At 44.4% G+C, this 12,759-nt stretch overlaps 1 protein-coding gene across 1 annotated transcript in view; it reads right to left on the bottom strand.

Moving 5' to 3' along the window:
* The window catches only part of col5a2b (collagen, type V, alpha 2b), a 163,764-nt gene that overhangs the window by 40,023 nt on the left and 110,982 nt on the right, over positions 1-12,759 (bottom strand). Inside the window, exons 34-38 of the mRNA XM_069936211.1 lie at positions 5,741-5,794; positions 4,729-4,836; positions 4,589-4,642; positions 3,164-3,217; positions 1,430-1,591 (exon numbers count right to left, since the gene is read on the bottom strand). Of these exons, the coding sequence (XP_069792312.1) occupies positions 1,430-1,591; positions 3,164-3,217; positions 4,589-4,642; positions 4,729-4,836; positions 5,741-5,794 (432 nt within the window). The remainder of the gene's footprint in view (positions 1-1,429; positions 1,592-3,163; positions 3,218-4,588; positions 4,643-4,728; positions 4,837-5,740; positions 5,795-12,759) is intronic.

Raw genomic sequence — 12,759 nt, 5'->3', positions numbered from 1 at the left:
TCGCCATATTACACGATCTTGGGAAGGCAATGGTCCTCCATTCTGGAGATGTAACCCACCCAGCGTAGTTGGGTCTTCAGTAGCATGGATTCAATGCTTGCGGACTCTGCCAGCTCGAGTACTTCGATGTTGGTGATGAAGTCATTCCAATGAAGGTTAAGGATGGAGCGAAGACAGCGCTGATGGAAGAATTCTAGGAGCCGTAGGTGATGCTGGTAGAGGACCCATGATTTGGAGCCAAACAGGAGCTTGGGTATGACAATGGCTCTGTACACGCTGATCTTTGTGTGTTTCTTCAGGTGGCCTTTGACACCGTGAGCAGGAAAGGGCTTTGGCAAATACTAGAGTGCCTCGGATGCCCCCCAAAGTTCCTCAACATGGTTATCCAACTGCACGAAAACCAACAAGGTCGGGTCAGATACAGCAATGAGCTCTCTGAACCCCTCTCCATTGACAACGGTGTGAAGCAAGGCTGCGTCCTCGCACCAACCCTCTTTACTATCTTCTTCAGCATGATGCTGAAACAAACCATGAAAGACCTCAACAATGAAGACGCTGTTTACATCCGGTACCGCACAGATGGCAGTCTCTTCAATCTGAGACGCCTGCAAGCTCACACCAAGACACAAGACCAACTTGTCCGTGAACTACTCTTTGCAGACAATGCCGCTTTAGTTTCCCATTCAGAGCCAGCTCTCCAGCACACGACATCCTGTTTTGCGGAAACTGCCAAAATATTTGGCCTGGAGGTCAGCCTGAATAAAACTGAGGTCCTCCATCAGCCAGCTCCCCACCATGACTACCAGCACCCCCACATCTCCATTGGGCATACAGAACTCAAAACAGTCAACCAGTTTACCTACCTTGGCTGCACCATTTCATCTGATGCAAGGATCGACAAAGAGATAGACAATAGACTCGCCAAGGAAAATAGCGCCTTTGGAAGACTACACAAAAGATTCTGGAAAAACCACCACCTGTTATCTTATTAAATGAATCCCAAAAGATCTAAACTTTAGCTGCTTTCTACTTAGTCGTGACCCATTGGCTGTACTCATCTCAACACTTCCTGCAAGTGCACGAACATTTTTATCTCTTTTCTTCTATTTACACAAAATGCTAGTTTTGTTCCTATTGCGATGGATGAATCAGAGGTACTTGAGCCTAGAATTTTTAATGTAGTCATGTCAATATTAATGCATTGGTTAAGCTGTGCAGTAACTGATTAACAAAATGGATTGTTGCAACTAATGTAGATTGTGCTATAGGAAATGTGTCTTGTGCACATCACATCTGGTCACGATTGGAACAGCATAAGAATTTTATTTTTAACTGTACTGATGATATTAAAGGTATCATTCTATTTCACTAGACAGTTTTCTCTAACTTCACGCTGAGCAATGATTTTTAAAACTCTAATTGCACTTACAGTCGGACCATCTTCGCCAGGTTCACCTTTATCACCGGAGCTACCAGGTATCCCTGGAGGGCCGGGATCACCAGTCTTTCCAGGTGAACCAGTGTCACCTCGCAGTCCTGGGGGGCCTTCCTTCCCAGAAGTCCCCAAGGGACCAGCAGGTCCTGGGTCACCCTATGAAAAAGAGAGAAAAGATGTCATAGAGTCATACAGTGTAGAAACAGGCCCTTCAACCAAACCTGCCTGCACTGACCAAAATGTCCCATTCACACATCCCACCTGCCTGCATTTAGCCCATATTCCTATCAACCTATCCTATGCATGTTGTGTCCAAATGTTTCATACACATTGGAATAGTACTTGCTTCAACCACCTTCTGTGGAAAAAAAAAGTCACCCCTCAGGTTCCTATTACATCTTTTTCCTCTTTCCTTAAACCTCAAGTTGTAAATTACCCTACTCTGGGCAAAAAAAAAACTCTATGCATTCACCTGATCTATACTCTCATGACTTTGTACACACTTATGACATCACCCTTCATCCTACTACACTCCAACGAATAAACCCTCAGCCTGCTCACTCTCTCCCTGTAGCTCAAGTTCCCAAGTCCTGCAATACTCTTGTAGATCGTATCTGCACTCTCTCCAGTTTAACGACATCACTCCCGTAGCGCGGTGACCGAAACTGAACATCGAATTGGGCCTCATCTCTTATTATTTTGACACAGATTCTAATTCTCGCTAATTACTTCTGCCTAAATTCTTTTCTTTCATGAGATATTAAAAGGTAATTTCAACAGAAATTTGGGAAAATAGACACAGCATTATTTTTTCATCTATTCAATTTGTAGTGCATTTCTTATTCATTTAGTAGAGAATCAATAATGACTAGAGTATTAGCTTCATGTCAATATCTTCACTAGATTCATTTGGCCGATAGGTATCATTTTTACAGTGCAATACTCTTAACATTTGATTAACCTGCATTCTTCACAAGGCCAGGTCTGTTTGTGGAGTCCTTAATTTTTAGTATTAATTTAGAGAGACAGCACATAACTGGCCATTTTGGTCCATGAACCTGTGCCACCCAAACACATTAATTAACCTACAAACCCCGTACATTTTGGAGGATGTGCAGGAGCACTCGAGGAAACCTATGCAATTCACGGGGAAAGCATACAAACACCTTACAGACAGTGCTGTAAGGTGTTGCCCTTAATCCATTCAAAGATTTGATTCTTGAAGGTGGTCTCAAGTGGTGAGATATAATTATATCTTCTCAACACTGGCCAAACCAATCAACTTCAATCAAAGGACCAAGGGTTGTGTGCGCCTGGGGAGCAGCGGACAAGTGCAGGGTCCCAGAGTGGGAGAATGCCCCCATGCTGAGATGGAACAGCTTGGCAGAAGACCCTACAAAGTATGCAGCTACAGCAGTGGCCAGTGTGGTGGTTGAAGGCTTCCCATTGTGCTACTGGAGATCAGTTTGTGGTGCCAGGACCAGGATTTGTAAGGGTGCCAAAGGAGATCTGAGCTCTCAAAGGCCCTTGGACACTGACAGCTCTCTAATCACTTCAGAAGTTTGAAGCGAAGGAGGGAAAACAAATGAAAAACAGTATATTTTGAGTACATGGCAATAATCAGAACCCTGACCTTGGGAAGAATGTTTAATCTATGATCTAGAAAAAAAAACAGCCTTTGTGACCAGATAAGATTTTTTAAAAATTTCCTTTTAAACCACGACTCACAGTTGGTCCTGGTGGTCCAACTCTTCCTTCCGGTCCAGGAAAGCCAGTGGGACCCTATGACATAAAACATGGTTAACTCACAGACAGAACTCCATGAATCTTAACATTTTGAACACCTTTATTAATATATCTGTAACTTTTAATGTGGTCAACACTATACACAGTAGTCCAAACTTTCACAACTGGACAGAATAATTGCAGATTAATGTTGAATAGGTGTGAGACTGGAAGAGTTAGTGAGTGATTCTCAATGGCTTTAATCAAGCTGAGAGTGAAGTTGTAAATGTTGGGACAGAAGGCTGCCCATGTCCACACACAGCTGAAAGCCAGGGATTCGAAAATATGATCCGTAATCCATTAAATACGAGTCAAGGATGCTGCATGGAAATTGCACAAAAGTCTAGCTAAGTTATATCCAGAATTCTGTCTCAATTTGGAGCAGTGTCATGTTGTATTTAGTAAAACTCAAATGTCCAATCATGAAACATTTTGATTAGTTGAATTAAAACAGCACATTTTCTTGAATGTGGGTGGACAATTAAATTAAATTAATATATTGTGGCGACGCACATTCTTGTAGTGGCAAACTGGCCCCACTTGTCATGTGCAGTCGGTGGGGCAGCCGTGGCAAGGATGGCAACGTGGGACTGCCTTTTCCGGTCCAGGCCAGAAGGTTGCATACACGCTTGCATCCTCAGGACACAAGTGTCGGGATGTTGGGGATGGAACAGAATAAGGCTTAAAAGCTGCAGTACAAGATTCAAATGAAAGCAGTTGTGATACCAGAGCTCACAGCCTATTGTCTCAGTCTCTTCGCTGTGTTCGTTCACAACACGATACAATATCAATAATAAACAAAAATAATATTTTGGAACTGTTAACAAATTTATACATGGAACAAAATTTTGGCCTTATTTTTCATTCTTAATCTGTCAGAGTGTTTGGAACTATGATTTGCACCATAGGTTTCAGTACTATTTGTACTGCTATATAAGATTTGTTAATACTTTATTGTTATGTACCTATGGAATATTTATTTGACAAAACCAATAAAAATATCGAACAAAATAAGATTTGTACAAGTTCTATCAAAAGTCGGCCGTACCATTTTGTTTTTAACTTCTGACCTTCAGTGGGTTGAAGAATAAAAAAAGAATGAAGTGGGTTTTGATAGTTAGAGGAGGAAACATGGCGATACAATTCCAAAACCAAGCCACAGTGCAGGTTCTGGGCAAAAAAAATCACAGCACTGTGAAGTAATCCGTCACATGTGAAGCACCTTGGGCTGTTTCAATTGATCAAGGCTTCATAAAATCTGTTTCCTAATTTAACATATTTAATACAATTTTCTGTGGACAGGTCCAAATGAATAAGAAAACAAACAAAAACCTTCAAGACTTTAAAAAGTTTGAGAGTAATACTTACAGGTGCACCTTGAGTGCCACGTCCACCTTTGAGTCCTGGAACTCCAATAGGGCCCTGAGAAAGGAGTAAGGTGCAGTATATCACATCGTTTACCCTTGGGCAGAAGTAACCATTTTATTTTTTTAGGGTGATGCACTTACTGCTGGACCAGGAGATCCTGCTAGTCCCTGAGGTCCTGGAGAGCCAGCGTCACCCTTCTGACCAGGTTCTCCGGTTTCACCTTTAACTCCAGGTTGTCCATCATTACCCTGTTCAGAATGAAAGTGGGCAGGTTAGTGGGAACCCTAATGATGAATTAGAGAAGAACATTACCTCACATATGATGCAGAATTTTTTTTTTGAAAGAACATTTCTCTTTTGCTGCAATTATTATGCTCAAAGTAGTAAGATTAGAGAGATGCAGCAGCTTCTCCAGTGTGATTAACAATTCCTTGTGAGGTTTTCTCCTAAGGGTTTCAAACGTGGTCAATTTTAAGAATATCTGGTCGATGTGATACAAACAGTTCAGGTGACGGATGAACAAATCCATTCGATTAATATCTTGACCATTAGATGAAAAGACAGCAACTTTTTTTGATAAAAGCACAATCAAGTTATCCAAAGTTTCTCCCAATAAGAGATTTATATTACTGAGCTCATTCTTTTCCTACAGTTCGCAATAGCTGTAGGGACTTCTTGACATGTTTTCATGTGATGAGGGCATCACTGACCAGATGGATAGTTATTGCCTATTCAAAATGACCTTTGCATAGAATGTCTAACTCGACCCTTTCAATCATCAAATCAGAGTCAAACCTGACTGTGTGGGTCAAGAATCACAATCAGGCCAGATCAAGTGAAGACAGACCTCCTTTCCTCAAGTACCAAACAGTTTATTTTATGACAATGCACTAGTTTTTGGTCTCTATTTGTGTAAAGAGATTTTTATGTATGGATTTATTTATTCAACTGAATGTAATTTCCTGGGTCTATTTTGAATGTGTGTGTGTCACAGGTAATTAATTCAGTGCTCTATACTTCTAGTTCAGTTAAACTCTGCACTGCCATTCGCCAACCAAATATTTGACTGAAGAAGAGACTTCTATTAAACAAAGTGACACAAATTACTTAAAGATAAGTTTTAAAGCAGATTTTTGAACACGGAAAACTTACTGGAGGTCCAGCAAATCCAACGGCACCAATGGGACCATTCTCACCACGGGAACCCTGAGGGAAAAAAATGAAAGTCACCATCTTAATATATCACCATGTAAATATTTGTGAGTCCCTCCAAGATTACATCCTGCTGTTCATCCAAAAAGTATTTGCTATTCTATTAAACGATTCAATGAACTGCAAGAACCAGAAAAAATCATCCAACATGATTGTACTTGTCAAATTTCTTTTCTTTTTTCTCTTTAGCAATGTTTATTTCTCCTGCGAACCCGCTATTAATACTTTCCACAGTTCAATGGAATCGTTTTCACTTGCCCTTTTTTTTGAAATAACTATTTTATGCTTTGTCTTGCATCCTCAGATCTACACACCATTTTCCATTATAGATAATCTAGCTCCATTATTCCTTTCATCTCCCTTCCCTACCTTTAAAATGTGTCCTAATTCAAAAAGATAATAGGTTAGGCCTTTCCTTTCAAACACAATGACAACAATTCATTCTTGTGTTGTCAATATCTGGTACAAGTATTCTATCATGGGCCCATCAATGATTGGAGAGCAATAGCAATATGTTTTAGGATAAGAGTTCACAAATTTTATCATCGAAGTATATTGAGGCTGACTGAAATGGGTTTGGGATTTAATGCACAATTAGTCCATTCCTCTGAGATGCACTGTGGACAATGCAGAAAATTCAAAAGGACTACATTTGTTACATGTTGTAAGCAGCTCCAAGAGTGTTGCTTCTCCACATCAAGGGGTTCAAATACATGAGAGGTAAGCTCAACTTCAGGTTAACTTGGTCTGCATGATGCAATCCAGACACACTGACAGAAGGCAGTGAAAAATCATTCTGTTAAAAGTGAAAACCTAAAGACTTGGATCTAACTTAACAAGATGTGAACAATATCCAAATTGTGCCTAAGATCAGCAAACCCTGCATCCCACCAAATACAAATATGGCATTATGCAGCTTTGTTTACCCTTCTACAATGACATACCTACTACTGAACAGGAAACCTCCACCTTCAAAAAACGGAATCAGTATGGAGGTTTAGCTATACAAAACTAAGTTCTGTTATTGGGCATTCAACATACAAAATCTTATGTTTTAGTCATACTATATTAACCGTGAAGATTGTTCAGTATGGGTCACTTTGGCATCTAATTCTGTAACAACATTTTATATTATTACTCTTCTTGGATCCTCACTTCCCTTACCTTTAAATTAACTGACAATCCGATAGTTAAACATACTTTGAGGATCTAGATACAGTTTAGAAAACATTTTGGTTTAGTGCAATTTTCTCTTTCTAGTCCTATTTTTTCTAATCATTTCTTTAAACTTTCCATGATTGATTTAGCTTTTAAAGAATGGTACAGATTAAACATACTTCTTCAATTTGTGCACGTCATTTTTTAATACAGTTTAAAATAGTTAATGGAGCTTATATGTCTAAAGGTAAACTAGCTCGCATCTTTCTTAATATGACCTCTACTTGTGATAGATGCAATACTGATGCAACTTAATTGTCTCATATTTTTTGGTCATGACTTGTGTAAAAAAAATTAGGAAAGATATTTTTAAAACTCTACTAATGATACTGATTATTCCATTAAAGCCTAACCCCTTAACTGCTCTTTTTTGGAATTACAGATGTAGGTTGTTTACCTACTTCTACATATCAAGTTATAGCTTTTTCTACACTATTAGCTAGAAGAGCCATTTTACTGAAATGGAAAGGCTCTGATTCTCCAACATTATTTCAATGACTTTCTCGTATTGTCTTTCTTAAATCTAGAAAAAAAAATGAGAAGTCATACTTTAGATACAACTACTAAATTTGAAGAAACAAATTCGACTGAATTATGGTAACAACATAGATGGAATATATCTTCATGTTTTAAACAAGCTTTATTTGATTAATCATACCAAAGACCTCTGGTTGAATATTTTTACTCAATAGTTAATTTTCAACAATGCTTTTTTTTAATCATCAACAGTTGTTTCAAAACTTTCCTTGGTATTGCAATAGTGTACAGTGTATCATGCCAAGTGAACACAGAAGCAGTGGATGCAGATCTAGATTGATGGCTGATGTCTCAGCTCCCAGTACAGCATCAACAAAATGCATGTAGGTGCTGCAGCAGAGCCTCCGTATTCTATTCTTGCAATTCCACCTAAGACTGCTTGCTGTTTTAAAGGAATCAGTTCTTTAAAGTAATCACCATAGCCCAGCATTGTGTCTTCTACTGGCTGATGTGTGCGCACATTTTAGCAGTTCTCTGTTATGATAGACAGCATTAGACAGCATGGTTAGCGTAACATCTAGTGCAACCCTATTACAGAAACAGCAACCTGGGTTTGAATCCGGTGCCATGTGTAAGGAGTTTGTATATTCTCCTGTATCTGCGTGGGTTTTCCCCCAGGTACTTCGGTTTCCTCCCACTCTTCAAAATGTACAGGAGTGGAAGGTTGATTGGTATATTTGAGCAACACAAGCTCACAAGCCAGAAACTCCTGTTAGTGTCCTGTATGTCTAAACTTTTTTTTTTCTAAATAAAATAATTTAAAAATTATCACACCACTGACAATTTCCATGCTCGATCATCCTGGAAGTCACACAGGATAGAACAACAGTAGCCTCTAGAGTGTGGTGGTATACCACCGGCCTACTGCAGGGGGCAACCTCTGTACCTGCAAGAGTGTAAGGGGACAGGCCTGAATGGATCAAGCCCCACCGGGTCGGGTGTCAATCACCCTCCAGGATATAAGCCTGCGCCGGCCTCACTCAGAGTTGCTGCAGCCACAGCCAGCCTGGCTCTGTGGAAGTCTTTGTGGATTAAAGCCTGTTGTACAGTCTTTACCTTGTGTGTGTTTGATTCTGTCTAACAGCGCACCACAATTTAATCCACAAAATTTTCCCACAGCTGCCATGGAAAAACTTCTGTGCGCAGGGAGCCTCGAAGTCGACCCACGCCACCCGGAAGCCCAGACAAGCTTCGAGATCTGGCAGCACACAGTCGAGGCAATCATCAAGGCACACGAGGGTGACATCCTGGACTCCGATTGGAAGAGGTTGGTCCTACTCCGTTCAAAGCTGGGTCCCCGCGCCTTCCAGGTAACTAAAGGCTGCTCCACGTACAAGAGCGTGGACACTCTCGAGAACTTGTACAAGCCCCCCATGAATGTGGTCTGTGCAAGGTACCTCCTCCACACCCAAGCCCAGCAACTCAGGGAGACGGATGAGACTTAACTGGGACACTTGAGAGAGTTGGCCTGACCGTGCCTGGCTGAACCCCGGGTAGATGTAGAGGAGGTCGAGAGGCTGATCCAGGATGCCTTCGTCCGAGGGCTACAGTCAAGGGCCATCCGGCAGAAGCTGCTGGAAAACAACATCTATGCCCTAACCAGGACTGAGGAAGTGGTCCAAACCCTGGAAGCAGCAGCCCTGCACGTCGAAGCCTTCGATTCCAGGTTCCCCCAGGCTCCCTCATGGCCCTCTCACACTGCAGATGCAGCCAAAGGCCAAGCTGGGGAGGAGAATGTCGCTGTGGCAGGTGCCCGGCACCCCTGTAAGTACCGTGGTCCTGGTGTGGGTCAGGTCGACGATCGCGCCAAAACTGCCCAGCTAGGAACCAGTATTGTTCCCGATGCGGCAAGAAAGGCCACTTTGCAAAGTGTTCCTCTCTAAACCTGCCGGCAGCTCAGCGGCCCTCTATGACCTCCCCCGAGGACCCCCCCACATGCGCATGCCAGGCGCCGCCATTGTCCCCCCGATGACTTCCCTCTTCCCCGACTTCGACCGTGCAACATCTGACCCCGCCAGCAACCGTCGCAACGTGTGCCCCGAGCATCTACACCAGCCCCTGCCCTCGCCAGCACCGCTCACTGAAAACTACAGCGACGTCACTTCCAGCTCACGGCGTGATGTCACTTCTGGCTGACGTAACTATATCACTGCCGCCAGCCATGATGACATCACTTCCCCAGTGCAGCGGACACAGCTGGGAAAGGAGGCCAGCCATGCAGTGGCCCCCCACATTCTGCCGCCATCTTGGGCCAGGCAGTGCCCGACATGGAGGGCCCCGACGACATTGAGGTTGACGTGGTCAACACGGGCAATGACCAGGCTTCCCTACCAACACTCCCCACACCTCCGGGTGCCATCAGCTGCCACACGCTACATCCAGCAACCGACAGGAACATGGTCAACATGGGTGATGACCAGGTCGCCCTACCGACGCTCCCCACGCCTCCAGAGGCCATCAGCTACCGCACGCTGCACCTCACAACTGTGGTCGATGTGGTCAACATGTGCGATGACCAGGCCACCCTATCGACACTCCCCATCCCTCCGGATAGCGACGACTCCAACTCCGAGGTGGTCCTTGCCACCACCACGCTGACCAGGGACAACCCCATGATCTCTGGTGCACGATGATGGACGTGCGAGTCAACGGGCAGGTAACAAAGTGCTTGTTGGACAGTGGCACCACTGAGAGCTTCATTCACCCGAGCGTGGCCCACTCCCTAAGGTTAAAGGTCCACCCCACCATCTGCTCGATTGCCCTCGCCACCAAGGATATAACTGTTGGTACTCTCGAGCGTTGCTCAGTCAATATAATGGTGGGAGGGGAGACTTACACAAGATTCAGGCTCCTGGTCATGCCCAAACTCTGCATACCACTCCTCCTGGGCCTGGATTTCCAGGGTCACCTGCAGTGCCACCCTTGCCTTCGGGGGCCCCCAACCTTCACTCAAATTGCACAGCATGCCAACCAGCCAACCTGTGGCCTCTCCACATTGCACATCACCCCACCGGCACTCTTTCCACATCTTGAACTAGGCTGCACACTGACCACTGCCAGAAATAGGTGCTATTGCACCACAGACAGGGACTTCATCAAGGCAGAGGTGCGGCGACTCCTGGCGGAAAACATTATAGAGCCCAGTAACAGCCCTTGGAGAGCCCGTCCTGGTGGTTAAAGGGGGAAGTAAGCCGAGGATGGTCGTGGATTACAGCCAGACCATTAATCGGTACATCCAGCTGGGTGCCACCCCCTGCCAAGGGTCGCCGACATGGTCAATGAGATAGCGCACTAAAGGGTTTTCTCCATGATTGACCTGAAGTCAGCGTATCACCAAATCCTTATCCACCCTGAAGAGCAAGCCCTACACCACCTTTGAGGCAGACGGGCGCCTGTACCAGTTCCGCCAGGTTCATTTTGGGCTCACGAACGGGGTCAAAGCGCCCCTGCCTTCCACGAACTGAAACATCTACTTCTTCACGGTAGTGGACGAGTACTCATCTTTCCCTTTCGGCAGTGGCAGGGAGGACACCGTCTCAACCAGGGACCTGGCACCAGCAGGAGCACCCACCACACCATGCCACCCTCCAACCCAGGATGATGCTGATCAGGTATACATCCCTGTACCCAGGCAGCTATGGGGCACACAGGACCTCCTTGACCACCAGGGGCTCGCTTCAGCCTTAGGAGATGAATCCGCCCCCCCTACCCATTCAATACGACCTGCATACGTTGACCCCGGCCCCCCTGGCCAACCCTCCGCGTGGCACCACACCAGCCCCACCCCCACTTCCTCTCTGACCAGTGACCAGGAGCCAGTCCTACGACGGTCACAGAGACCCTGGTGGCCGCTGAATCGTCTCAACCTGTAAATATTGTATGTACATATTGGGTGCGATTCCTTGTTACTGCCCCTCCCCCTCTCCGGGACAATTTTAAAGAAGTGGGTGAATGTGGTTGTACACCACCGGCCTACTGTAGGAGGCAACCTCTGTACCTGCAGGGTTGTAAGAGGACAGGACATCACCTGGCCGGCTGTCAATCAGTTTGCCTGAATGGATCAAGCCCCACCCGGTCAGGTGTCAATCACCCTCCGGGATATAAGCCTGCACCGGCCTCTTGAGGCCTCACTCAGAGTTGCTGCAGCCACAGCCAGCCTGGCTCTGTTGAAGTCTTTGTGGATTAAAGCCTGCTGTACAGTCTTTACCTTGTGTGTGTCTGTTTCTGTCTAACAGCGCACCACAGAGAGCTGCTGTTCTATGTTGTATTTTCCTTATCATGGAAGATACACAAAATCAGTGGCAATGAAGAAGAACCACTTTACTGACTCTTGGACAAAAGAGGGCAGTTCTACTGTGTTAATTTCTACATGGCCACTTCATGTAATCCTTGCCTGGGTTTGGAACACCGTCGTGCAGAAATTACAAGCACTGTAGCCTCTCTGAAAGAGGGGCAAATCATTCATATGAAGAAACAACTCTACAAGAAATTTGTGAGTTTTGAGAAGTCTGATGCCTCACATCTACTCCATAATTGCTGTTGAGCAACAATCTGAAGAATCTGAGTTTCAAAACAAAACTAACTAAACTTTAAAATCATATCTTCAGAATTATACCTGAATTGCAATGATTTTGCCCCACACACACTTACATTTGCGCATAGTGGTGTAAGTTAGAGTGAAGTTTAGTATTAAGTAAGAAACGTTAGTTATTAATACTTATTAATAAAAATTACCATCTTAATGAATTTCTATTGCCTCTAGTTTAGAATGCAACAGGTAGAAATCCAGATTTTCCACCCAAAGTGTTCACAATGTTGTGACACATAGCCTCTGCTTCCTATAGAGTCTCACTAGCCATTTTCACACCACAGGCGAGCAGTGACCCTACTTTGTCCCAGTGAAATTCCTGGGAATTCAGGATCTTCTGGGCCTTTCACACCACAGTCCAAATTCCCGGGAATTTGCCATCTCCAGCATGACGCATTATGTACTCACAGGTGTAAGAGTAAGTTCATTCCCCCATCTGTCACTCTCCAGCCCGCTTGCTCCCTCCCTTCCACCCCCGGCCACCAGTCGCCTGCCCCCCCCACCACATTTTGGCACGTTGCGATGGTGGAGCAATGCAGGATGAATGGCTGACTTCATTTCCCATAATCCCTCACATAGCTGGACTGCTCTGGGAAATTGTGTCGAGCTAGTGAGG

Source organism: Narcine bancroftii, chromosome 4 (assembly GCF_036971445.1).
Source record: "Narcine bancroftii isolate sNarBan1 chromosome 4, sNarBan1.hap1, whole genome shotgun sequence".
Lineage (NCBI taxonomy): Eukaryota > Metazoa > Chordata > Chondrichthyes > Torpediniformes > Narcinidae > Narcine > Narcine bancroftii.
This window is presented reverse-complemented; position numbering and strand designations above follow the sequence as displayed.